Source organism: Oncorhynchus nerka, linkage group LG28, assembly GCF_034236695.1.
Source record: "Oncorhynchus nerka isolate Pitt River linkage group LG28, Oner_Uvic_2.0, whole genome shotgun sequence".
NCBI classification, from domain to species: domain Eukaryota; kingdom Metazoa; phylum Chordata; class Actinopteri; order Salmoniformes; family Salmonidae; genus Oncorhynchus; species Oncorhynchus nerka.
This window is the reverse complement of record NC_088423.1, coordinates 49,588,719-49,616,112: the sequence shown is the minus strand read 5'-3', so window position 1 is coordinate 49,616,112 and position 27,394 is coordinate 49,588,719. Positions and strand designations below refer to the sequence as shown.

Sequence of the window (27,394 nt, the reverse complement as noted above, 5' to 3'; positions counted from 1 at the left end):
TTATTCAGACACCTGGGAATAGGAGCGCCAGTCATTATTTTAGTGGTGAAACTTGTGCTTTGCTAATTATAACTTATAACTCCTAGTCAGATATCTGAAAGGTAACATTTGTATGGAGTTGCAATAGAATGGCCTATGATTCCAACCTTTTTTAACATTTCTGTCGAATATCATCAAACGTTGAGTATTATAGGATGTCAAGAGGGACGACTTGGTGCAGCGTGGCTAGAAAGCGAGGATGTTTGTGCCAGATGTTTGAGTCTGTCTGTCTGGTCATGTATGGTGACATTTTTTTAATGGAATCCTAGGCTTGGATGTTATATTGGTGGTGATCCAAGGCTTGGTAAATGTTTTTTTTGTTTGCATGAAATCTGAGTAGTTGTCATGGCATTTGTTGTCATCTCATATGTGTCCTCAGTATGGTCACCATGACCAACAAGGCACATTCATGTCAAGAGTAACCTTAAAATATACAGTATATGTTTTTTCCTCCATTCGTAAGCCTTTTCTGCTCTCTGGGTAGTGTTAGACGTGGGAAATGAGAGCAGACTAAATGAATGCCATTGTCACTAATTTGACAGACATGTAGAATGACTTGAGCAGATAAAGAAAATTGATTCAAACTGAACTCATTCCGATACGATTCTGAAGTCTAGACAATCATGACATTCAAGCGTTGCAGAAAAGCTTACCATGCTTCTCCCCCAAAATATTTTTTACAGATATTGCTGTGAGGTTACAGAGCTCCTATCTCTCCATTGAGGCTGGCAGACACAGCACAGCCCCAGACCAGGCCAACGAGATCCTTCAGATGCTGCCCTTTTCAATGGCTGTTTTTATTCGCCTGCTATGCCTCTTATGTTGGGTCCAGAAACTTCTCTAATTAAAGATTCATCTTCAGTGTGGGCTCCAAGTAAAATGTCTCGCAGTAGAACGTGGAGTGATAAAAAGGTGTTATTGGGCGTGCGACCTTCATCGACTCTTATCTCCCATAAACACTTCAGTTGGTTTTACAAGGCCACGGAGGCGGCGGAACGATGAGCAATAAGCCAAAGGCCCTGATGACTTATTCATGGGCAGAGCAGAACAAGAGGCACGGATGAAAGTGACAGAGAAGTTAGGACGATAAGTCATTACAGTTATGATAAGGCATCTCAAAAATACTTGTGTGCTGATTATTTAACTTTGACTCCGGGCCAACTATTGTGTCTTCACATGTACTTTATGGTAAAGTTTACAAATGATGAGCTTTTGCACTGTTCTTCAGCAATATTATTATGGACATGTTTGTATGTTTGCAAATGTATTGCTTTGGGTTGCTCAAATAGCATAGAGAGGAAAGTGAGAGTTCTGGGGCTTGGATAACTGTAACATGGACTTGTAGCTCTGGCATAATAGACAACCAGCAACAGAAGGCTGTTTATTGTAAAAGATATCCCGCCCCAAGCAATTCCTGATTACACAGTTATAACGTGATTCTGTCAGACAGTATACTATACAAACAGAATCACTGTAATTTCCTCTACGACAGCCTTTTATGTTTTTAAATCACATCAGATAGCTAATTCCCTCTTGGGTATAAAGTTTACTTTGAGTCAGAAATAATTACCATGAGTTTTCACACCTTCAGCTGTTTTCTGCTGTTCACCCTGCAATGATTTCAACTGATGACATGGCCACCTCCTAGATAGATACCCTCTAAGTAAAGTGCTAGATTGTTTTTCACACTCCCAAAACCTCAAAACACTGTCCCAACGGCGAACGAAAGAGGAAGTATTAGGAGCTGAGAAAGTGCGAGAACCAATAGATCTGCCATGCATCTTTGCCAATGTCTCGCTGAGGTTAAATGCTGGTCGAGCGCTCTGCTGAAGGCAGATTCTGGAGCAACATTGCCATTCGGTGGAGATGGGCACTGGGGTGCAGCATCGTGGGCATCGCAGGGGAAGGACATGCTGGGAATAATCTAGCCCAGCTCACTACTAGGGAATACTAAGCTCAGATGCTGTTTACATCTTCCCAATCAGATATCTCTAGCACTCCTCTCCTCTCTGCTGTAGAGCCAGAGCTGTGATGTAGGGAAATGGAGCTAGAGATTGTCATTATAGATAAACATTTCCCCTCCGATCTATTCCGTTTACGAGTGGGGAAATTACAAGGATACTGCAGAAAGTTTAGCTTCCGAAGGGATACAAAGTGTGTTCAGACAGCAGCTGAACAAACGCATACACTACCAGTCAAAAGTTTGGACACACTCATGGCTTTTTATTTATTTTGACAATTTTCTACATTGTAGAATAATAGTGAACATCAAAACTATGAAATAACACATGGAATCCTATAGGAACCAAAAAAGTGTTAAACAAATCAAAATATATTTTAGATTTTAAAGTAGCCAACCTTTGCCTTGATCCAGCTTTGCACACTTTTGGCATTCTCTCAACCAGCTTCACATGGAATACTTTTCCAACTGTCTTAAAGGAGTTCCCACATATTCTGGGCACTTGTTGGCTGCTTTTCCTTCACTCTGCGATTCAACTAATCCCAAACCATCTCAATTGGGTTGAGGTCAGGTGATTGTGGAGGCCAGGTTATCTGATTCAGCCCTCCATCACTCCTTCTTGGTCAAATAGCCCTTACACTGCCTGGAGGTGAGTTTGGTCATTGTCCTGTTGAAAAACAAACGATAGTCCCACTAAGCACAAATCAGATGGGATGGCGTATCGCTGTGGTAGCAATGCTGGTTAAGTGTGCCTTGAATTCTAAATAAATCCCTGGCAGTGTCACCAGCAAAGCACCAACACACCACCACCTCCATGCTTCACGGTGGGAACAACACCTGCGGAGATCATCCATACATCTACTCTGCATCTCAGAGACACGTCAGTTGGAACCAACAATCTCAAATTTGGACTAATCCGACCAAATGAACGATTTCCACCAGTCTAATGTCTATTGCTCGTATTTCCTGGCCCAAGCAAGTCGCTTCTTATTATTGATGTCCTTTTGCAGAAATTCGACCATGGCCTGATTCACACAGTCTCCTCTGAACAGTTGATATTGAGATGTGTCTTACTTGAACTCTGAAGCATTTATTTGGTCTGCAATTTCTGAGGCTGGTAACTCTAATGAACTTGGGTCTACCTTTCCTGAGGCGGTCCTCATGAGAGCCAGTTTCATCATAGCGGTTCATGGTTTGTTACGACTGCACTTGAAGAAAAGTTCAAAGTTCTTGAAATTTCCGGATTGACTGACCTTCATGTCTTAAAGTAATGATGAGCTGTTATTTCTATAATATGGACTTGGTATTTTACCAAATAGGGCTATCTTCTCTATACCAACTCTACCCTGTCAAAACACAACTGATTGGCTCAAACTCATTAAGAAGGACATAAATTCCACAAATTAACAAGGCACACCTGTTAATTGAAATGGATTCCAGGTGACTACCTCATGAAGCTGGTTGAGAGAATGCCAATGTGCAAAGCTGTCATCAAGGCAAAGGGTGGCTACTTTGAAGAATCTCAAATATAACATTTTGATTTGTTTAACACTTTTTTTTTTGGTTACTCAGTGTTTCCATATGTTATTTCATAGTTTTGATGTCTTCACTATTATTCTACGGTGTAGAAAATAGAAAAATAAAGAAAAACCCTGCAGTGAGTTGGTGTCAACTTTTGACTGGTACTGTACATTATGTACAGACTTGCCTCTGCCGTGTCCCCAACAACCGGATGTTCTGGTTTTCAAGGGAAATGGAAAGAGACGCTTTTAAACGTTAAGAAGGTGACACTCCATTTTAACTCCTCCTCCACATTTCCTGTATTAACTGAACAGTGCTAAAAAGAACCTCCCCCGACCAGTTTTTCTCCTCAAGACCAATAGTCGAGGATCTAGTTTCATGCATTTATTTTACGCCTGCTACGTTAGGTTATGCACAGACAGACTTGACTTTATCCACCTTGACCTACACAAGAGCTGAGTAATTAGGTTGCAATCAATATTTTATTTTATTTTTTATTTAACCTTAAATTTAACTTGGTAAGTCAGTTAAGAACAAATTCTTACTTACAATGACGGCCTACCAAAAGGCCTACTGCGGGGACGGGGGCCTGGGATAAAATATATATAATGCAATATAAATATAGGACAAAAGGCAGCATGCATGTAGTAGTGCAACAACTATTACTTCTGGGAACTCGGCACTGGGATCGTCTTGTGAACATTTGTTTTTGCATGAGATCAAGGTCACGCGCTATGTGCAAATGAGCTTCCAGTGCAGATGTCCATACCAATCCATAGCACTTTTGATCTGCATATCTCAGTGTCTAGGCTAGAATGGTTTACAGATAGGTATCTAGTGCAGTATGTCCTAACACTCTGTGGAAAACTGGAAAATGCTTTGGATCCAATGGAGATCCCAGCTGCAGCAGCAGTCGAAGTGCTTTAGTGCTTGGCATTCGGCATCGGATCACAGAAGGGCCAGCTCCAAACCCAAGAAATGTTTGTCTGCATTGCCTGCTATGTACATATTTGTCATGACGCAAACTCTGGCGGGACTGCACTGTGCATGCCGTCCAATAGAACTCTATTGTGCCAGAGCAGGGAACGGAGTCTATGTGGAGAACACAGACGTATACCAGCTGTAAAGTTGTAGATGATCAGAAGTTATGGCTGTCTGTGGTTACTGGTTACCCCTCTAGAGAATTTGGTAGGCCTACTTTCCAGAATGGTACATGCGAGCTGTGTTGAGGAAGAAGCAACTCCAGAACATACACGGAGTTGGCGAGTTCAGGGCCTGTATTTATAAAGCTTGTCAAAGTAGGAGTGCTGATCTAGGATCAGTATTTAATTTTAATCCTAATGAACAATACAGTATATGAACAGGAGAGAAGGGCCCTTGTCACAGAGTAGGAGTGCTACATGTCCATATAATCTTAGGCATTATGATCCCCAAGGCAAAACAGATTCTAGATCGGCACTCCTACTCTAAGAGCATTTATAGATACTGGCACAGATCCTACATCAGCACTCCTACTCTGAGATCGACACAGAATGGCTCCACATACTCCTGCTCTGTGCAGCTTATGAACAGAGTCCGTTGGATGGAGGATAAACAAATTCGCTAAATGATTCTTACTCTTTCTTTTTTTTTCTTCTGTGATTTCCTGCTGCTTTGAAATCTTTGTCGGCACTAAACATGCCCTGCTATAGTCCCCTCATTAAACTATTCACCAAAGATTAAGTATCCCCGAAGTTCATCACAAGATGCCCTGCTTTTTTCATCCAGAATGAATGTGCGTATTGCAGCTTGTGGGAGGCCTGGAGAGTCTGGAGCACAGGAGATTGGTGGCACCTTAATTGGGGAGGACGGGCTCGTGGTAATGGCTGGGGCGGAGTAAGTGGAATGGCATCAAATGCGTCAAACGCAATTCGCTTCGTTCCAGCCATTATTATGAGCCATCCTCCCCTCAGCAGCCTCCAGTGATCTGGAGAGAAAGACTGGCTCAGCCTTCCAGAGAATGAACAAGAGGAAGGAGCGATTAAGCTGAAATGTATGTTTTTAATTAAGTAGGGAGAGCGAGTGCCTGTCTGCGACTCAGATTTTTTAAATTAACTTTCAGAGAACTTTGGACCAATTTACGATATGAGAACCTCAAATTGGAGATCAGACTCTTTTGAAAAGACCTAAAGATGCATGGTGCGATACTGTGTGTTTGTGTTTAAATGCTTGTGTCTCTGTCTTTGTCTCTGTGTGCCTTTCTTGTATCTTTGTCTATGCTTGCGTCTTCGTCTTACCGGAATGTTTTATCAGAACTGTCTGGTAGAATGAAGCTCATCTGGCCACTCTTATTGGAGCCTTTCCTCAGCGTCACTATTATGTCTGACTGACTGTAGACAGATTCTATGAGTGCGTCTGCGTGGGTTCTGATAGCTGCATCTACCAATCCAGGGGTGTTGAGTAAATCGGCCTGTTTTGACTGCCAGAATGCCTCCAGGGAATTTAAACAATAGCTAGGTTTCCATCCAATTGGTGACAGATTTTTCATGCAAATATGCTAATTCTAAATGTACTTTTTCACTTACACATTTGCAATTGTACCCAATAAAAGTCTTAAAGTTCAAAGTATTTTCAACTCAACCAATAGTTTTGTCACAAACCGCTGTGTTCAATTGCAAATGTGCCGACTCTGAGCATGGGTGCTCTAGCCAACAGCTCACAGATACAAGTGGGGGGTAGGCTAATCTACATAATGAGATTATTATGGATAAAGCGAGATTTTTTTTTCTTTTTTCTCAAACTGCAGTCAAGCATCGATCATCATGTCACCAGAATAAGATCCTCGTCACCAGAATGACTTTCACCACCCTGTGAAGTTCATCATAATTTATTTAATCTGTAGCCTAATAAACTGCATGCTTTCACGAGTTGTAGTGGGAGGACCACACACCATTATCATAGCATGACTCCAAGTTGTCTTTGATATGATGATGATTATTATATCAATATTTACGCATAAAGATTTTTCCACTGCAATGTCTCGCATAATTAATATTACCGATCCAACAAGATCCCATCGTGTTGAACGAACAAATTGAGTCGCATTTGATAAAATTGTATTGAAACTTCCTGTTTCCATCACAGCGGTCGGGATTTTTTTTATTTTTATGGTATGACGTGACTCTCGTAAAATCTGTGGATGGAAATGTGGTTTATGTCAGTTGATGTTAAATGTAAATCGTCAGACATTTGACAAATGTCAAAACAACTTTGGGAGTATATGGTACAGCATACATATTCTATGTGATTCAGGGTAGACCGATCATCCATTTCCATGGCTGTTTATCCTATATATCCATTGTTTTAGAGTAAGGGACAGTGGTGGAAAGTACCCAATTTTCCTACTTGAGTAAAAGTAAAACGTTAATAGAAAATGACTCAAGTAAAAGTCACCCAGTAAAATACTTGAGTGAAGTTTAAAAGTATTTGGTTTTAAATATACTTCAGTATCAAAACTAGAAGTATAAATCATTTCAGATTCCTTATATGAAGCATACCGGGCGGTACGGTTTTCTTGTTTTTTAAATTTACAGGTAGCCAGGGGTTTACTCCAACACTCAGACATCATTTACAAACAAAGCATTTGTGTTTAGTGAGTCCGCCAGATCAGATGCAGTAGGGATGACCGTTTTTTTACATTACATTTTACATTTAAGTCATTTAGCAGACGCTCTTATCCAGAGCGACTTACAAATTGGTGCGTTCACCTTAAGACATCCAGTGGAACAGCCACTTTACAATAGTGCATCTAAATCTGTTAAGGGGGGGGGGGGTGAGAAGGATTACTTTATCCTATCCTAGGTATTCCTGAAAGAGGTGGGGTTTCAGGTGTCTCCGGAAGGTGGTGATTGACTCCGCTGTCCTGGCGTCGTGAGGGAGTTTGTTCCACCATTGGGGGGCCAGAGCAGCGAACAGTTTTGACTGGGCTGCGCAGGAACTGTACTTCCTCAGTGGTAGGGAACGGAGCAGGCCAGAGGTGGATGAACGCAGTGCCCTTGTTTGGGTGTAGGGCCTGATCAGAGCCTGGAGGTACTGAGGTGCCGTTCCCCTCACAGCTCCGTAGGCAAGCACCATGGTCTTGTAGCGGATGCGAGCTTCAACTGGAAGCCAGTGGAGAGAGCGGAGGAGCGGGGTGACGTGAGAGAACTTGGGAAGGTTGAACACCAGACGGGCTGCGGCGTTCTGGATGAGTTGTAGGGGTTTAATGGCACAGGCAGGGAGCCCAGCCAACAGCGAGTTGCAGTAATCCAGACGGGAGATGACAAGTGCCTGGATTAGGACCTGCGCTGCTTCCTGTGTGAGGCAGGGTCGTACTCTGCGGATGTTGTAGAGCATGAACCTACAAGAACGGGCCACCGCCATGATGTTAGTTGAGAACGACAGGGTGTTGTCCAGGATCACGCCAAGGTTCTTAGCGCTCTGGGAGGAGGACACAATGGAGTTGTCAACCGTGATGGCGAGATCATTTTTCTCTTGATAAGTGCGTGAATTGGGCCAGTTGCTTGTCCTGCTAAGCATTCAAAATGTAACAAGTACATTAGGGTGTCAGGGAAAATGTATGGAGTAGAAATTACATTTATTTTCTTTGGGAATGTAATAAGAGTAAAAGTTGTCAAAAATATAAATAGTAAAATACAGATACACCCAAAAATCTACTTATGTTAAACTAATTTATAGTACTACTTATGTACTTTACACCACTGGTAAGGGATGATTCGATGGCGTGGATATGTTGGGTCTTATTGGCTGCCAGGGTATCTAGTCAGTTTCCAAACCCACAAAAGGTTAGTGCTCGCTGGGGGCATGCTCATTGGGAATACTGTGCACCTTAATGTGCTTTAGACTATCCCTACAACTGCCTTCTGGCATTTATATGGATCATCATGGATCTATGTTGTGGGCAAACACATGCATGTACACACACACACACACACACACACACACTGAGAACCAGCCAAGTGCTGCGATCTACAGATGGTGGTGGGTAGACAGGTGTCTAATTGTGAGATGTTGCTCTCAACAGTAAAGTCCATTGCAGTGAACCGAACAAAGAGCAGAGCAAAAGATTAGAGTTAAAACGCCACAATTAGTGTCTGCGCTGAGGACGTGTATTTGAGTGTACCAGTTAATGGCAGATTACCCACTCTCGGCATCCCATAATGAATGCCTCGGCTGACAAGTGGGTTTGGATTAGGTCATTGCCTTACTCAAACGCTACAGAAATAGCCAAATAGTTTTTTTCAAAGCTAGCGCTGCCAACAGCTCGCCAATTTCAGCCCAAACCCAGATTTTCTACCATCGCCATTATCATTCACAATTCAGCATATGGTGTGGGAAGTCTGATGTATGTGGTGCCATAGAAATATAATCTATTCATTCTATTTGTGTGTGTTCTGTGTTCATCAAGAGAAGGACATCTTAAGATACCGGTTGTTTCAGAGGGGTGAAACTTGAAGACTGGGATCAAGTTAGTTGTTTGAGTTTTTGGGTCTTTCTGAATTAGTGCTGGTCTGATAAGCCAGGTTTCACATAATGGTGAATGACAGGGCTGGGTATAAATGACCAAAGGTTTATTTGTTGACCACCGGGGGGCCCTGTAGGTATACATTGTCCAACTCCAATGTGACGATGATGATGATGAGAGAGCAGCAGTCTCCTACCTACCTCCCTTATCTCTTAAACGCCATGTGTGACCTTTTGAATATATGCTGCTTGCAAAAACATTTATTCAAGGAATGTCTCAAGTACCTGGCCTGTTGAACAGGTCTGTACTTCCTATGAAAATGTACTCTTTCTCTGGCGCTTAATCATTTTGTTAAAAATAGAGCGCTATTATGGGAGGAATGGTGGAGTGACACAAAGCCTTTTTAAACATTGAAATGAATGTGGCCTTGTTTACACAGAACTCTGTTAATTGGGTTTTACTGTATTCTTAAACATGCATCATTACTGGGAAATGTCAATGTAGCAATATCAAGTAAACAGAGTTGTGGACTCGAGTCTGACTCAAGTCACACATTTAATGATCTGGGACTAGACAGAATATAAATTCACTTGACTTGGAGACTCGGGACTTGACTTTGACTTGAGACAGATGACTTGAAGTTATCTGGCCAGGTTTTGTAATGTTTTGTCACTAATTTTGTGATATAATTTTTTTTTTTTGTCACTAATTTTGTGTATTCTGATTGGACAAGCAAACTGTCAATCAACACAGGTCAGGTGAGCTAGCGAACAGATTGCTGTACAGCTATAGGATGGTGTGCAGCGCAAACATCACATTTTAGAGGGAGAGGATTGCCGTGATAAATGTGCGTCTCCAAAATTGGTGCTCAAGAATATTAACGGTTTACTTTGCAAGCTCACCAGCAATAGGGTAACAGTTACTAGCATAGGCCTACTGGTCTTTTGGTATGTAACAATTTCTTGAAATGTATAAGTTACTTTGTAATTTGTTGTTAAAATGAATTATTACTGTGGTGAAGACGCACCATAGGGGCAGAGAGTACATTTTTTTTCTCTTGTTGAAATGTTTGCTGTTGCTTTCACACATCTAAATGCATACGCCATATTTGGTAAATCTATATTCCATCTATTACTACAATAATTGTTCGCATTTTGTCATTCCATCCCGTACCGTTTATCGGAACACGTAGACATTTCCATTTAGTGTGTGATAGGCCTACGATACATTTTCATTTTTATAGCAAACCATTTCTTAAATGCTGACTAGACCGGGTGCGCGCATGCGTCTGCATGCAATATCGCATGCATGTCGATTTTTGTCCTTCCAGACGTGATCAGGACACGCAGATTGAAATATCAAAACTAACTCTGAACCAACTATATTAATTTGGGGACAGGTCAAAAAGTATTAAATATTTAAGGCAATTTAGCTAGCTAGCTTGCTGTTGCTAGCTCATTTGTTCTGGGATATAAACATTGGGTTTTTATTTTACCTGAAATTTGCATGGTCCTCTACTTCGACAATTAATCCACAGATAAAAGGGTAAACCAAGTTAGTTTCTAGTAATCTCTCCTCCTTCAGTCTTTCTTTGAACTTTATATGGTGGTTTGCAACCAACTTTAAGGTGCATTACCACCACCAACTGGACTGGAGTGTGGACCTCAGTTCATCTTTCATTCACCCATGTGGGCATATGCTCCTCAAAACCAATGAGGAGATGGGAGAGGCGGGACTTGCAACGCGTCAAATAGAACTAAGTTGTATTTTACCGCCTGGCTACGCAGACACTCGTTGATGCACGAGCGCAGTTTGGTTTAAATTGTTGAATAACATCTGTGTACATTTGATTTTGCAGCGCACGGTGTGGTCAATATGTTACCCTCTGAGTGGGCACGATATTTATAGTGCACATTAACTTTCACAAAGACTAATGAGGTAGAAGTTCTGTTAATTTAATTGTTCATAACAACCGGGAACTTGGGAAAAATCGCTTTTGAACAGTCATCCAACTCGAAATTCCAACTCGGGCCACTTTCTAATGCTACGACCTGAAGATCACTGACGTCATGATTTGACCTCGTGTTTTTCAGAGTTCCCAGTTGTTTTGAATGCTGTGTAATTCCTGTCTGTCATTTTTGTTGTGCATAATAGGAGCGTGCGCGCCTCCAGTACACATAGAAATAGGCTACGTGGCCTACGCTCCGCTCCATGCTTTGGAGTCAGAATGTTGAATAACAGAAAAGGATAGTTCTACTTGAATATTTTGTATGATATGGCGCTTTCACCTTTTGGATCACCAAGACCTGTGAATAAATCCACTCTGAGTACATCAACCTGCCTTGCCTTCTGCTGATTTCATGCCCTTATGAACGCTACCATATTTTAGAATTACAAAGGCTAACAAAGATACAGTACATTCGGAAAGTATTCAGACCCCTAGTCTTTTTCCACATTTTGTTAAGTTACAGCCATATTCTAAAAGAAATTAAAATAATTTCTTCATCAATCTACACGAAATACCCTATAATGACAAAGCAAAAACAGGCTTTTGGAAATGTTTGCAAATGTTTTAAAAAATAAACTGAAATATCACATTTACATAAGTATTCAGACCCTTTACTCAGTACTTTGTTGCAGCACCTTTGGCAGCGATTACATTCTCGAGTCTTCTTGGGTATGACGCTACAAGCTTGGCACACCTGTATTTGGGGAGGTTCTCACATTCTTATCTGCAGATCCTCTCAAGCTCTGTCAGGTTGGATGGGATTTTCAGATCTCTCCAGAGATTTTGGGGTTCAAGTCCGGCCACTCAAGGACATTCAGAGACTTGTCCCCGAAGCCACTCCTGCGTTGTCTTGGCTGTGTGCTTAGGGTCATTGTCCTGTTGGAAGGGGAACCTTTGCCCCAGTCTGAGGTCCTGAGCTCTCTGGAGCAGGTTTTCATCAAGGATCTCTCTGTACTTCGCTCAGTTAATCTTTCCCTAAATCCTGACTAGTCTCCCAGTCGCTGCCACTGTAAAACATCCCCACAGCATGATGCTTCTGCCACCACCATGCTTCACCATAGGGATGGTGCCAGGTTTCTTCCAGACATGACACTTGGCATTCAGGCCAAAGAGTTCAATCTTGGTTTCATCAGACCAGCGAGTACTTAAGGTGCCTTTTGGCAAACTCCAAGCGGTCTCTCATGTGCCTTTACTGAGGAGTAGCTTCCGTCTGGCCACTCTGCCATAAAGGCCTGATTGGTGGAGTGCTGCAGAGATGGGAGAACCTTCCAGAAGGACAAACATCTCCTCAGAGGAACTCTGGAGCTCTGTCAGTGACCATTAGGTTCTTGGTCACCTCCCTGACCAAGGCCCTTCTTCCCCGATTTCTCGGTTTGGCCAGGTGGCCAGCTCTAGGAAGAGTCTTGGTGGTTCCAAACTTCTTCCATTTAAGAATGATGGAGACCACTGTGTTCATGGGGACCTTCAATGCTGCAGAAATGTTTTGGTACCCTTCCCCAGATCTGTGCCTCGACACAATCCTGTCTCGGAGCTCTACAGACAATTCCTTCGAGCTCATTGCTCGGTTTTTGCTCTGACATGCACTGTCAACTGTGGGACCTTGTAGACAGGCCTGTGCCTTTCCAAATCATGTCCCATCAATTGAATTTACCACAGGTGGACTCCAAGTTGTAGAAACATCTTAAGTATGATCAATGGAAACGGGATGCACCGGAGCTCAATAGCAAAGGGTCTGAATACTTATGCAAGTAAGTTATTTCTGTTTTATTTTTATTAAATTTGCAAAAATGTCTTTTTTTTTTTTCTCATGGAGTACTGTGTGTAGGTTGAGGATTTTAAAAAAAACATTTAATCCATTTTAGAATGATGTAACGTAACAAAATGTGGGAAAAGGTAAGGGGTCTGAATACTTTCCGAATGCACTGCACTGTTCATTAGGAACCAAACGGAAGAAAACAGCTGTTTACATTCTTCTACTCTTAGGGGGGTAGATCTGGAGGTAGGCTTTTCTCGTACACTACCTACGCACAGTAGGTGCTATGAGAAAGTGGTACGAGACGTGTGAAATTTGCAGCTTAACACTTCGGTAATATCCCATTTGGGCACACACTGGTTGAATCAATATTGTCATTTCAATAAAATTGCGTTGAACCAATGTTGAATTGATGTCTGTTCCCAGTGAGATTTGTATCCGCAGGTATTTTTTTGATAACTCTCCTTAAATGTTTTGTCGTGTTAAAACTCTTAGTGTGGAGATGAGGGACCTACATAGGACTTACTCCTATGTTTCATGAAGTGCTTTTTAAGTCCTTCCTTACAATACCATATCCAAATGAAAATGTGTCATAAACCTGGAAAATAAAACAACTGAATTATTCATTGTGCTTTGAATAATGTTTTGTACCCAGTTTAGGAGGAATTTGTTACATCACTGGCAGAACAAAGTACATTTGCCTGCCAATGTAAGTGTTTTTTTTATATATATATTTTAAGATATGATTCATATGATGGAACACATTCGGTGTGTGTGTGAGAAAGAATATGATTTGTTCTACATCATAAAATTTAAGCTAGGGAAGTCATAGAGAATTAGTTTATTATACCCAGTGATCGCTCTGGAAATAATGTATCCATTATTTAAAAGCCATACTGTTGATATGGTCTCACAGAGTTTGTGAAAGAGTGTGGGAAGGATAACTGGAGTTGAGTCAAATTAGACGGACCGAAGAGGGGAGACTGAGGGAGTGACAGCAATTGAAAATAGACAGTTGGGGTCAAGGACGGCATTTTATCGCTCAGATAAAGGCATTGTGTGTGTGGGATGTGTTTGAACCCGGCCATCAGGCATTTGAGAGGGAGAAAAAGAGGGTGTTTGAAATATAGAGAAAGCTGAGCATGTCTTTCTTCTTTTACTCTACGTAAAGGGGCAGTGGGTTTGAGGTCTAATACTCCCGAATACAAATACTCCCTATGCAGGTGACAGGGTGACGACAAAATTAACGAGATAGAGGGGGAGAAAGATCGAGTTATGAAGGATAGCTCCATGGCCTTACCTCACTGTGGTGCGCTTGATTGGACTTCAGTCCCACCTATCTATAATCAGCTGGGGTCCACTCCGCTAGGCCACTGCTCAACACTGTAACAAGCCCCCGTGGAACCAGGCCGAGGGCTAGTAAAGTAAAATGTACAGTGTAAGTCAGTCTAGCAGTGTGTTACAGAGCGTTTCCTCATATCACTCTCTGTTCAGCCACTGTATGTCCAACACAGGATGCTCTGCCCTAATAAGACTTTGCTTTGCTGCAGACTTAACAATACAAAGTCCACCAACTTTACTATTCAGGGAAGCTATCCATATCTCTGCTCCAAGATTGCTCCGGAACCACAACAATGAGGTCCTTGATCCCATTCGTCAGATTCCACTGTTCGATTAGTCTTTGCATTGAAAAGGGTATATCTGCATACCTACATATGAATAGTAATACCCCAGAGATACTTCGGGGATTTTGATGGATGTTTCTAACTAGCATTAGCGCAATGACGAAGTCTATGGGTATTTGCTAGCATGCTAGTAGATACCTATAGACTTCCAGTCATTGCCATGTTAGCATTGGCTCACGAAACTACCTCTAACATCCATCATACTGGACACAGACATACAAATTGTATCCACTAGTTCATCTGACTCTAGAGAAGTAGATAAAGATCCTCTGCCAAAATCTTAAAGTATCCCTTTAAAGGTGCAATATGCTGAAATCGCTCCATTTCCTGGTTGCTAAAATTCGAATGTATATTGCCTAATTTATATTGACATTGTGTCTAGCTAGCTAAGCAGACTAGTATCAGAGATTTCTGGCTATCCCGTATCTAGTGGTTCTTATGTTGTGTAACAGCGCAATAGGTCCAGCTATGTACATGTCATTTGGTTGAGACAAATTAGTTTAGAAAATAATTGTTTGCTCTGTGTATATGTGGTGTGTAGTTGGTTGACTTAGCTATTTAGCAAGCTGAGATCTGTGCTCAAGATGGCTAAAGTTAGCTATGTTGCTAATAATGTTTTTGAGGAGAACAGGCTAGCTCCCTGTAGCATCAAGACAAGAGGGGATGGGGAAGAACATTAAATGTGCAGTTGCTTCATCTGGCTGACGCAGTGCCCAGATGAGATGAGCTACTTGCTACAGAGAGAGAATCTGAGAGATCTCACTTTTTTTTATAAAAAAAAAAATCTTGATTAACCTCTGAGATGTCAATGTCGAACCAATGCAATGCTATTCATTTTATTGGTTTGCTATATGAGCTGCTTTTGAAAATGTCTGTCTGATATAACTAGCGAGTTGTTTTTCTAGTGTATGTTAAATGCTACAGCCACAACATAATGATCATGTAGTCATGCATCTGCAGACCAGCAAGGAGGAGAAAGGCCTGCATTGGGCGAGCTAGCTAGAACATCATCAACCAACTAGCTAGCTATAATATCAGAAACGTTTTCAGGTAAAGCGTGGATAGAGCTACAGTGGTTATTCCTCTAAAAGTTACGAGTGTATGCCGCAACCATTTGTGGTAGATGGTGGCATTCTTCTGTTATTGCACCACACTATCACAAGGGAGAGTTAGAATGCTGATCTATCGGTAGTCTAAACTGTGGCAATTATTGGAGGAGTTTTCAGTCTGAGTCTCTCCTCTGGCGCTAGAGTCCTGCATCAGGCAACCACAACAAAAACTGTTGGTTAGTTCTGAAGTTAACGAGAGAACTTGGGTAAATACAATGGGGTATCTCACTTGACATGTGTACTGACAAATATTATAATTTTTCTTATATATAGGCACGGAGGGCTTTTGGTTTCTCTCCCTCTCTAAAAACATAAATAATTATAAATAACCAACTGGCTTCATTTACAAATTAGTAAGAATGTCTCGCCCCATTTTCAAGAATGGCCTTTTTCCCTTTATTCAGATTACAATCGCTCACTTTCGGGTATTCGAAACAATCTTCTCCGAAATATAGTTATTTTTTTATCAAGTTAATCTGCTCATGTTGTGTGTTTGTCACGCCTTGGTCATTATATTTTGTGTTTTTGGTATATGTTTGGGTAGGCCAGGGTGTTGTTTTTCGTATTGGGGTTTGTATAGTTGGGATCGCGGCTGTTTAGGGGTGTGTCTAGTTATGCTTGGCTGCCTGAGGCGGTTCTCAATCAGAGTCAGGTGCTTGTCGTTGTCTCTGATTGAGAACCGTATTTAGACAGCCTCAGTTTCGCTTTGTATTTTGTGGGTGTTTGTACCTGTCTTTGTGTATTCACCAGATAGGCTGTATAGTTTCACGTTCCGTTTGTTGTTTTGTATTCTCACAGTTATTTCATGTATCGCTATTTCCTTTATTAAAGCACATGAGTAACCTACACGCTGCATTTCGGTCCGACTCTCTTTCAACAGACGAACGCCGTTACAGTGTTCAATTATTTGTGATATTGTGGCATTTAAAGCATATTGAAGATAGAGTCCCCGAGGGCCAATCTGTTATCCAGCGATTAGTTTAATAGCCCGGCTCCTGTAGTTGTGAAAATCCCCCCCCAACTTGCAATGTATTCGATGCTTAAGTATCTGTTCATCAACATCTTTATGCTTTCGTTAATAAAATAACGATAAATACTTTCAAAATGCAGATGTTTATTTCAACTACTGTACAGTACATCTCAGCTACATTTTAGTTGCACTTTCCCTCAGCTCCACGACCTTGAGTAAAACCTTGCTGAGATCAATGTATGTGTTGTGTTGTGTTGTATCGTCAGTTTCTCAAGGTACAGATGAATTTTTCAGAAAAAAATAGGCTAATGAAGGCAACATTGTTGCTTACTGGACCACCCAAAGTCATCCAATTTGTTATTATAGGATTTGAAGCAATAGCCTACCTTCGTGTGGTCAACTATTTCAGCACCGTTTCGGACTGGTCTTGATAAATCAATTACATTTTTATTTTCAATTAATCTCTGTTTGGGTATTGGTTAGCCTACAATTAGGGTGTGGAAATGTTTGTATTATTTTGCTCTTAGTAGCCTACTCCCGAACGGTCACGTTGTACAGCGCCTGACTGTTTATTTTTTTTTGGAATAGAAACACCAAATGAATTAAGCTACGTTTCTTAAAATCAATCCCATATACTATGTTCTTACAAAAAAGGTTTTAAATTCTCTAGTACAGCCAATATAAAAAAAATGTCAAATGGTTCTCAAAGATGACCTCTGGTGGTCAAACTAGCATTAATGGCAACAATGGCTGACACTTAAATAACGTGAAGCAACTTTTAAAGGAAGAACCACTAACTATCTGTAATAATTGTATTATTTTAAACCACCTAATGCACATCTGTATCTGTGTGACATTGCAAAGTATGTTTTAATGTATTTGTACTGCATTGTTTTCTGTCTCAAATTTTACAAATCATCAGCATAAAGGACACTGAATTGTCATTCAAATAATGTTGTGTCTCTATCATATCTGCTAAGCACACGTCTGGCTCTGCTTGCCGCACAGCCACTGCCTCAGTGGTTGAGTAAGCTCCTTCATGGCTGGCCCTGTTCAGGGGTGACATTGGACAGGGCCACAGTGTCTCCCCACTCCCCTGTTTCAGTCCCCAGTAATTATTCTGCAATAGCTTGTGCCAGGGGTTTAGGGTCAACTTGTCTCATCTGGACCAGTATTCACAAAGAGTTCACACAGAGTGCTGATCTAGGATCAGGTTTTAATTTTAGATCCTAAAATTATTTTGCCTGGTGCAACCTGACCCTAGATCAGCACTTCTACTTATGTGGCCTATTTCCATATATGATTTACCTCAGTGTGTTACCTAAAAGGCTCAGACTTTTCTCTTTCCATCTACGTGGTCTGGCACCAGTGTCTCACTAAACCATGGTGTCTCACTAAACCATGGCTCTAGCGGACCTGCTCTCACTTGCAGTCAGTCAGGCCGCTGGTACTTTTCAGCCTGCATTTACCTAACAATGGCTAACTGTGAACTTGTGAACATCTTCCCACAAAGCAGCTGTTTTGATTTATGCAGAGATGGATGATTCTGCTCTTCACAAGTCCTCACTGCCAGCACTAGCTATGGAAACGATTTCCCTAGTATAACACAAGGGTGTATACGCTGGGGTAACACTGTTAGTCAAAAAGCAGCATTGGATGCTTTGTGAATATTGGCCCTGGTGTAATGTGAGATCTTAGGCATGCTCCCATTGACAAGGAGGGGGGCATCCTGCCCTTCGGTTACATCGTCATCCAGCTCTTCTTAATTCTCAACAGCATCTGGTAAGAACAAGGGTCCAGTGCTGCTTTTCGACTCATACACTAGTGTAACTCTGATGTTTAGACCCATATGTTATACTAGTGAAATAGTTTCCATAGCTACGGCTGGCACCAAGGACTTGAAGAGCAGAATCAACAACCTCTGCATAATCAAGATTGATTTAAACAGCTGTTTTGTGAGAAGATATTAAAGTTCACTTTTAGCCATTGTTATGTAAATGCCAGCTGAAATGTACCACTGGCTTTACTTTGGCCCAAGTGACAGCAGGTCTGCTGGAGCCATGGCCCAGTGACACACGGGTGCCAGCCTGCGTAGATGGAAACAAAAAAGTCTGAGCCTCTTGGGTAGAACTCGAGTTAAATCCTGGATGGAAATGTGCCACGAGTAGGAGTGCTGATCTAGGGTCAGGTTCCACCAGTCAATATGATATACAATTAAACACTGATCCTAGATCAGCACTCCTACTCTAAGACACTTTGTGAATACGGGTCTGGATAAGAGAAGTTGACCCTATCCCCCCCGGCACAAACTATTGCAGAATAATTACTGGGAATTGAGACAGTGGGGTTGGGAGACAGCATGGCCCTGTCCAATGTCACCTCTGGACAGCCAGCCAGGAAGGAGCTTACCCAACCACTCTGAGGCAGTGGCTGTGTGGCTAGCAGAGGTGTGCTTAGCAGATATGAAACGGAGGCACAACATTATATGAATGACTATTCAGTCCACATGACAGAATTCAGTGTTCTTCATGCTGATGATTTGAGACGGATACAGATGATGTGCATGAGTTTGTCAAACAGGTAGGCCTACCAAGTTTTTAAATAGGAAGAATTAGGCTCTGATTCTATGATTAGGCCCATACAAGATGTTCATGCGTGCATGCACATAGAGTACCCGTCAAAAGTGTGTACACACCTACTCATTCAAGGTTATTCTTTATTTTTACTATTTGCTACATTCAAGGTTATTCTTTATTTTTACTATTTGCTACATTGTGGATTGATAGTGAAGACATCAAAACTATGAAATAACACATATGGAATAATGTAGTAACCAATGTTAAACAAATCAAAATAAATTTAAGGTTCTTCAAAGTAGCCACCCTTTGCCTTGATGACTGCTTTGCACACTCTTGGAATTCTCTCAACCAGCTTCGTGAGGAAGTCACCTCGAATGCATTTCAATTAACAAGTGTGCCTAGTGAAGTGGTGGAATTTATATTGTTCTTAATGCGTTTGAGCCAATCAGTTGTGTTGTGACAAGGTAGTGGTGGTATACAGAAGATAACCCTATTTGGTAAAAGACCACGAGCGTGTTACAATGATCACCATTGTCATCTATTTATTGTTATGATAATGTTGCTACGAATATAAATTTATATAATCAACAAAGCCTGCATGTTTTTTTGTTGTTGTGTAAAACACAAACAGTAAGCAAAAATGTTGAACTTGGTGATGTGGAAATGTGCCTTAATGCCTTTTTTTATTTTATGTAACGTCAGTAAGGCTTTAAGGCACGCTGTCACCTGCTTTCATAGTAAGTCTTGAGGCGGTACCACCCAGCACATCTAGAAGTGTATTACCAAACCCCTCCCTTTAAATAACGTAGAGGCGCCTCTACATCCCAATTTCAATGGTAGAGTTGAACCACTATGGGCAAAAAGAGCTAGATTTACTACTAAAATATATATATATATCGCTTTTGTAACGAACTGTCAAAGTACAGACCAGAATTGACGTATTTCACTAACTAAGCCTAAAACATCTGGTTTTAGATGAAAGTTACTCTTTAGGAAAACAAACTTTGCAGTACAATACCTGCTGCTCGCCACATGAGACAGAATGGGAAACCACTGAATATGAATGAGACATTTGTATCCCGCTTTATTCCACAGAAAAAGCACCAATATACATAGAATAAACAAATGTTTGCTCATTTGTGGTAATTTTTGGACATATTCAATGGTTGCCTGACAATGGCGCTCTACGAGCTGCTCATTGAACATCATTCAGCACTAGGTCACAGCGTGAGAGATTAGGCATGGTGGTTTGACGGTGAGTAGCTTGCCACAGCCATTAAGTAAATAGTGAAAAGTACACTTCACCAAGCAAGCAGCCCTGTCCTCATCACATTCTCACGTAGTTAACGTTAACTGGCTAGCTAGCCAGCAAGGTAGTTAGCTTCGCTAGCTAGCAATCTGTGCTCCTTATGTGCCAACACTGAACTGGCGCCAAAGTGAACACTCGACCATGATACAAAAAGAGCACTGTTTGGACATATAGCTAGTGTGCTTATTTAGTTTGTTCCAAAATATGCAATCTGCAAAAAGCAGTTGGCGCAGATCTATTATTCAGGCCATGTGCTTGCATTCAGGATGAGATAAGTAGCTAGCTAGCGTAGCACCCCATATTATCGGCATCTTTAAGAAATATATTACCTTCAACAGTTATCTTGTGATCAAGCCATCAACGGGTTAGCAATTAGCATGTTTGACATTTCAGTGGAAACACTACTATCAGCTTTTTGATAAGCGGTTTAGCAAAAAAAGATATATTTCAGAGGTAAAAAGTTGGATATTAAATGTGTGGTCTGTCATGCAGTCGAATTTGACAATATACAGCGTTTCCCACAAAATGTGTATATATAACTTTTTCAAAACCTAACGTGCATAAATTGTAATAAATCGGTGGTCAGACAGCTAGAAGGGTGTCTTTAGTCGCAAAACTTACCGTTATTTTCCAGTCCATTTAAATGTTGAGCTTGAGGTGATTTAAACCTCTAACTGCTAGTGTCCGAAGTTATTCCGATGTTGGGGGGAAATTAGCTAGCTTAATTAGAACGTGTGACCTTAAAGGAGTGTGGCAAGCATTTGCCTGCATAAATATTTTCAGTCATCAACACTTCATTTGAAGTTAAAATGTATAGCCAATACATTTTGTATTGAATAACAGTGTAATGTACAGTACATATGGGTTCTGTAAGAAAACATTGTCGCAATGAACCGCTAGCTTGTCATAGCATACTCTCATGGTCTGTGCTATGTGGAATCCTTGGGACGTTTGTAACGTTACCCCATTTTAAGTTAACTTTTTAAAATAGTTAAGGTTAGGTAAGGGTTAAGTTTAGTGTAGGCGTTAAGTTTAGAGTTTAGGGTAAGGGTTTGGGGTTCATCCCAAGGATCCCGCATCGCACTGATCCTCTCATTGCAAGGTTGCCATAAAGTCTTTGTTTACACAGTGGCGGAGCGTGGGTAAAATCACTGGGGAAGCCAAGCCAGAAAAAAAGCCATAGTACAAGCTATGCGTTCATATGCCTTGACACCATGATATACAGGCCTAAGGTGGAGACAATAAGAAGACACAGTGGCAGAATAAATTCAACCACACATTTGTTTCATTACAAAACTGGAGAGAAACATCTGTCTGGTGAAGTCCACAAAACATTTAGCATGTAACAAACAGTTGCTTGACCATGCTGGAGGTCAAGTAAGGTAATGTTTCCAACACTTTCGGACTACTAAACAACTATTGCTTAGTCTAATACAGTGACAACTAAAAGATACCAAAAACAATTTAGCCCAAGTTCAAGTACGGAGAATTAAGTAGAAGTCCAAATCCGTATCTCCATCCATGGCTAATTTAGGAAAGGGACCATTTTTTTCTAGCTAGCCACCGGTGGACAACGACACAACGAGATGCAACAATTCACGTTATTTTCTGTTAATGACGTTTGACTTCTGATATGTCATTGGTCTGAATCCAAACTGGCTTCCCTTGACAGTTTCTTTTTTTTGTGCGCCAGGACCATTCACAGCTGAATTCACACTCCGTTTGCCCCAACGCTGATTGGCTGTTATTTTATTTTTTTATTTAGGGAGGTCAAATGCTCGCTGGCTTCCCTTGAATTCAATGCTATGGACGGCAACAATGTCATACTCTTTTTGGCCAGACAGCATCGGATAGATATGCTACACATAATGAGACAGAGGGGTGCTTTTTCGTTAGGCTGGATGCTTTCTCCAGTGGGGTACATTCAGCCTCTTGCAAATTGAAAGAAATGTATGAAACACAGAGACGAAATACATTATTTTGTATGTTTCTTTTGTTTTTCTTGGTATTTTTTTTTGGAGAAGCCTGGCCTTCCCTTGGCATTCATGAATACACGCCACTGTGTTTACATGACCTTTGGCTGTTTTGAAAACTGTAGGAGATCTACTCAAGGCAAATGCTGACACCTGTTATGAACGCCATGTTACTGCATTTCAATGCTTATGCTTATTTGTGAGCAGTGCAGATTTACTTTGAGTCAAAGTTTAATTCATTCAGCCAACCAACCCTTGTGGTGGTTTCGCAGAAAGACTTTTGGATACTTCTTATCCACTACCACAGAAAGACACATCTTTAAGTTGTACCTAAGGTGCACTAAACTTTTACTGTCATATTTATAGAGGATGTAGTTTATTTTTGGTGTATATCCTGTAAACCTCAAATAAAATGTTCTTAAATAATGATATTATTGAAATCATCATTTAGAGTACACTATACTGTATATGCAAAAGTATGTGGACACCCCTTCAAATTAGTGACATTCTAGACGGTTCTGTGCTTCCAACTTGGTGGCAACAGTTTGGGGAAGGCCCTTTCCTGTTTCAGCTTGGCAGTGCCCCTGTGCACGGAGGTCCATACAGAAATGTTTTGTAGAGATCGGTGTGGAAGAACTTGACTGGCCTGCAGAGCCCTGACCTCAACACCTTTGGGATGAACTGGAACGCTGACTGTGAGCCGGGCCTAATCATGTATATGTATTTTAATCATTTGGAGCTCAATTTATGTAAAAATAGAGGTGACTTTTGACTCCCTAAAATTGGTATTGAACCCAAAAATCACATATCGGTCGGGATCTATTCTAGACCATGCATTAGATATAGCTGGCTGTAATTAGTGGGAGTTGGGTTCCTGTGGAACAGGAAACCTGTGGCTTCTCCCTCTGTGCCTCCTAGGATGATGAATAATCTGGTCGAACCATGAGCTACACTGGCTCAGGCTCTCCGTGATAATGCTATGAGGTAATAAGCCACAGTCTCTGCAGCCACTGACAAACTGTAAAATGAGATCACAGAAGATCAGCGCATCGCCACGTGTGTGATAGTCGTAGGTAGGCATAGCTAAATGATTGCAGATGTAAAGCATGCAGGTGTTAATGGGCATTCTGATTTCATGTCTTTGTAAAAAAAAAAAAAATGTGTATTCAATATCTTGTTTTATTCAGCCAACTGCAATGTGACCTCTTACTTAGTTCTGGACTAAATATATTGCCAGTCTCTTGTCTGTAATCTGTCGGTATTCCGTTTCTATCTCCAATAGTCCAATATTTTTAGTTAAAGGCTCTGCCAGATGCTGAGATACTGTGCCGGGCTGTGTGATGAATGAAAACCTGAAGATATGCATCAATCCTTGAATAAAGCAATGCAGCTCAGCAGGATGTGAAACAATGGCTCATTCCAGGTGGCGGTGTGCTGAGGGAGTGAGGGGAATTGGATAAGACAGGAAGGTCGCCTGGCTGCCTGGCTGTTAGCATTGGACTTGGCAGCTCTCTGCCATGGAAGCGCTGACAGGCAGGCGTGCCTGTCACAGCGCGTAAGTGGATCCCTGCGCAGACATTCACAGTAGAGCACCTTTTATTTATCCACAGTGCTTCTGGGAGGGCTGCATCCCCTATAGCCCTAGCCCCCATACCTAGTCCATGCCCCAGCCCTCATACTTGACCCCAGACCTTATACCAAGCCCTCAACTCCACATCTTGGCTGAGCCCCCAGCCTTATTCCCATACCCACAGCTACCTAGCCCCTGCTCTATCCCCATCCTTAGCCCCATACCCAGCCCCATACTTAACATCCACAGCCCCCTGGACCCCCTGGCCAGAGATTAGAGCTTTATGGCTGTCCAGGTATCACTCCCTTCAGTCTGCAATGGGAAGACCTGATTAGAGAGCGGGGGAGGCTGGTAGTGGCACCGTGGGAACAGACAACCCTCTGGGAAGTGGGGAACAGATTTGTCCTCTGCTGTTTAGGGAGTGGGAGGCTTCATCCAGAGTGAGCTGTGACTTGTTCCTTAGCAATAGCTTTCTGGTTATTCAATCATGGTAGTGGTTGATTTAATATTGGGAAAAAAGCAAAGTGGAAATAATAAAGTCATATTTATAGAGCCTTACCATGACCTTTTTGTTTTTTGTTGGATGTTTATGCAGCAGAGCAGTTATTTTGACTGTCATGGAGAAATGTTTTCCTCGTAACTATTTGAGATGACTTTTAAGGTCCGAAGGATTCAACTGTTCACTATATCCAGTATTTTAAATCCTAGTCCTTTTGTTGTATCTTGACTCTTCAGTTTAACTTTAGACTCATGCGGGAATGGGGATGGAGAAATCGTTTTAGATTCAACGAGGGTATGTACTGGAGTTGTGCATCTTACATTACTTCAGGAAGTCTACTCTCAACAACCCACTTCAATGCCCATGGTACTTAGCGTTAGAACTAAGGCTACGGGAAACCCACTAGAACATAAATACTTTGTCCCAATACATAACGTCCTTCACTTGGCCTTGCTTTTGATCTTGCTTCACGTGTATGGAAAATCTAAGTTATCCAGAACTGAAAACTCCTCTTATTTCTACAGCCACACTGTGTCCTTAAAACATACCTCTGCTGTTTGGATTGAAATGTTCCAGGGTGGATATTAACTGTATTGATTTGAGTGAGGATTATGACCCGGTAAAACAAGATGAAGTAGTGTGACCTCTGTTTTGGCCCCGAGTCACGCTCTCGCATATCTGGCACACATTTTGTAATGAGCAAAAAAAGTATATTCCTGTGAAATTACAGCATAGAATTAAACGTAAGTGATTCTTGATATGGGAAGGAGAGATCTGAGAGGGAGATAAAATGAGAGACGAATAATGATAACCGAAGGAGACGAAACACTTGAGTCAGACATACATTCTATGAATTACTAGAAAGCTTTGTCAGGGAAAATAAGAAAGTGCTTTGGGCCTTTGCTAGCTATTCAGATGGGAAAATCTAAGTCCATTTCTTTTCTTCTTGTCTTCTGTCTCTCCAGATGTGCTTCGGACTGGCTGTGGTTTCTCCTCCTCATCCTCCTTCTGATGTTCAATGGCAGACGAAAACCGCTCCCTTCTCCTTTCCTGTCATCTTTTGATCTCCGAGAGATGGCTCTGATCCACAACTAAACAACAGGACATCCCTCTCTGATCTCCTCCCTCTCTGACCATCTTCTCATCACCCTCCCTCACCATGGCCTGCTTGCTGGTAGCAGTTTTCCTCCTGGTTCTCCAGACATATGCTGCCCCACCAGATTTTGTTCAGAGTTTGGATGTAGGCCCTGGACTCACAGCTAATGACACTCTGTCTCCACCCCTGGGGACTAGTAAATGTGCCCCCCACAGCATTATCATTGGGGTGCGTAAAGGCGGCACACGAGCCCTGCTGGAAATGCTAGACATCCACCCTGAGGTCGCTGCCGCTGCCACAGAGGTGCACTTTTTCGACTGGGACGAGAACTACGCTAAGGGATTTGACTGGTACCGTGAGCTGATGCCATATTCCTACCCACACCAGATCACAGTGGAGAAGACACCAGGCTACTTCACCTCTGCCTTGGCGCCAAAGCGCATCCGTGCCATGAACTCCTCCATCAAGCTGCTGCTGATCTTGCGGGACCCAACTGAACGTGTCATCTCAGACTACACCCAGGTCTACTTCAACCGCCTGGAGAACCACAAGCCAGTGCAGGCCATTGAGAACCTGCTGGTGCGCAGCGGAGCCCTCAATACCCGCTATAAGGCCATCCAGCGGAGCCTCTATGACATGCACATGACCAACTGGTTGCGCTATTTCCCCCTAGAGCAGATCCACATCGTGGATGGGGATACTTTGATCCGGGACCCGTTGCCTGAGCTACAGAAGGTGGAGCGTTTTCTCAACCTGCCCCCCAGGATAATGTCCTCCAACTTCTACTTCAACCAGACCAAGGGGTTCTACTGCATCCGGAGTGAAGGGCGAGAGCGCTGCCTGCACGAGTCCAAAGGGCGTCCCCACCCTGCCGTCAACGGTACCGTGCTGCAGCAGCTACGCTCCTACCTCCGGGAGCACAACCATAACTTCTACCGGCTGGTGAAGCGCTCCTTTGACTGGCAGTAAGGCAGTTCACCCCTCTACCGATGAGGACTAGTTCCCCCTGGCCCACATATGACTGTTCAAGGACTGACTGACCAGTGTTATAGGGGGAGAAGCACTTTACGAACTCTGACACCCAAACACCCCTGTCAATCGCCTTTTACTCTGCTCTGGTGTCAGCAGAGCAGTTCCACATTTACGAAGCAAGAACTTACAAACTAACATGGAAAAATCCCCAAGATTGAAGTCATTCTCTGTACTGTACCTGCCAAAAGTGAAGCGATGCGGATTGTGGAAAAACTCATTTGTGAACCTGATTTTAACTTTTGTTTGATATTACTGTACTTGATAATAAATTGTTTTGCTTTAAAAATGTAACGCTGGAATGGGATCTTTTTCTCCCTCGGTTCTTTGTGCTGCTCTCCAGCTCCTAACCAGAGTTATTTAGAGAGCATGCTAAGGTAGACTGAGGCATTAGGCTAAGAGTTTGATTCGCTGCGGTGGAAGAAGGACATTAATGCAGGGAAATGGTTTCCCTCGAGCGCCGCTTTAGTAGTACAGAAATCACTAATGGATTTGGACGTTGAAGGTAGTGCCTGCAGCAAAAGGGGCCGAATCACAAGAGTCAGCAAGCTGAAGTCAAAGAGCTCTTCCTGTATTTTACCACTTCAGTGTTCAACGGTTTGATTAGGCTGTAGAAGAAGCCAGTAAATCATATGCTTATTGTAGCAGTTCTCACAGGAGTTGTGCTGTATGTAAGATGCCGTTTCACAAGTGTGATTATTCAACATAAACAGCAGAGAAACACATTACTATTTTCATCATGATTATCTCTGGTTATTATGGATGGATACTTTGTTTTCTTAGAACCTTTC

General features: G+C 42.0%; 1 protein-coding gene across 1 annotated transcript in view; it reads left to right on the top strand.

Moving 5' to 3' along the window:
- LOC115113349 (heparan sulfate glucosamine 3-O-sulfotransferase 1-like) overlaps positions 1-26,897 on the top strand; it is a 72,133-nt gene extending 45,236 nt beyond the window's left edge. The window contains exon 2 of the mRNA XM_029640888.2: positions 25,444-26,897. Within this exon, the coding sequence (XP_029496748.1) occupies positions 25,638-26,543 (906 nt within the window). The 5' untranslated portion in view covers positions 25,444-25,637 and the 3' untranslated portion in view covers positions 26,544-26,897. The remainder of the gene's footprint in view (positions 1-25,443) is intronic.
- Positions 26,898-27,394: the final 497 nt, after the last annotated feature.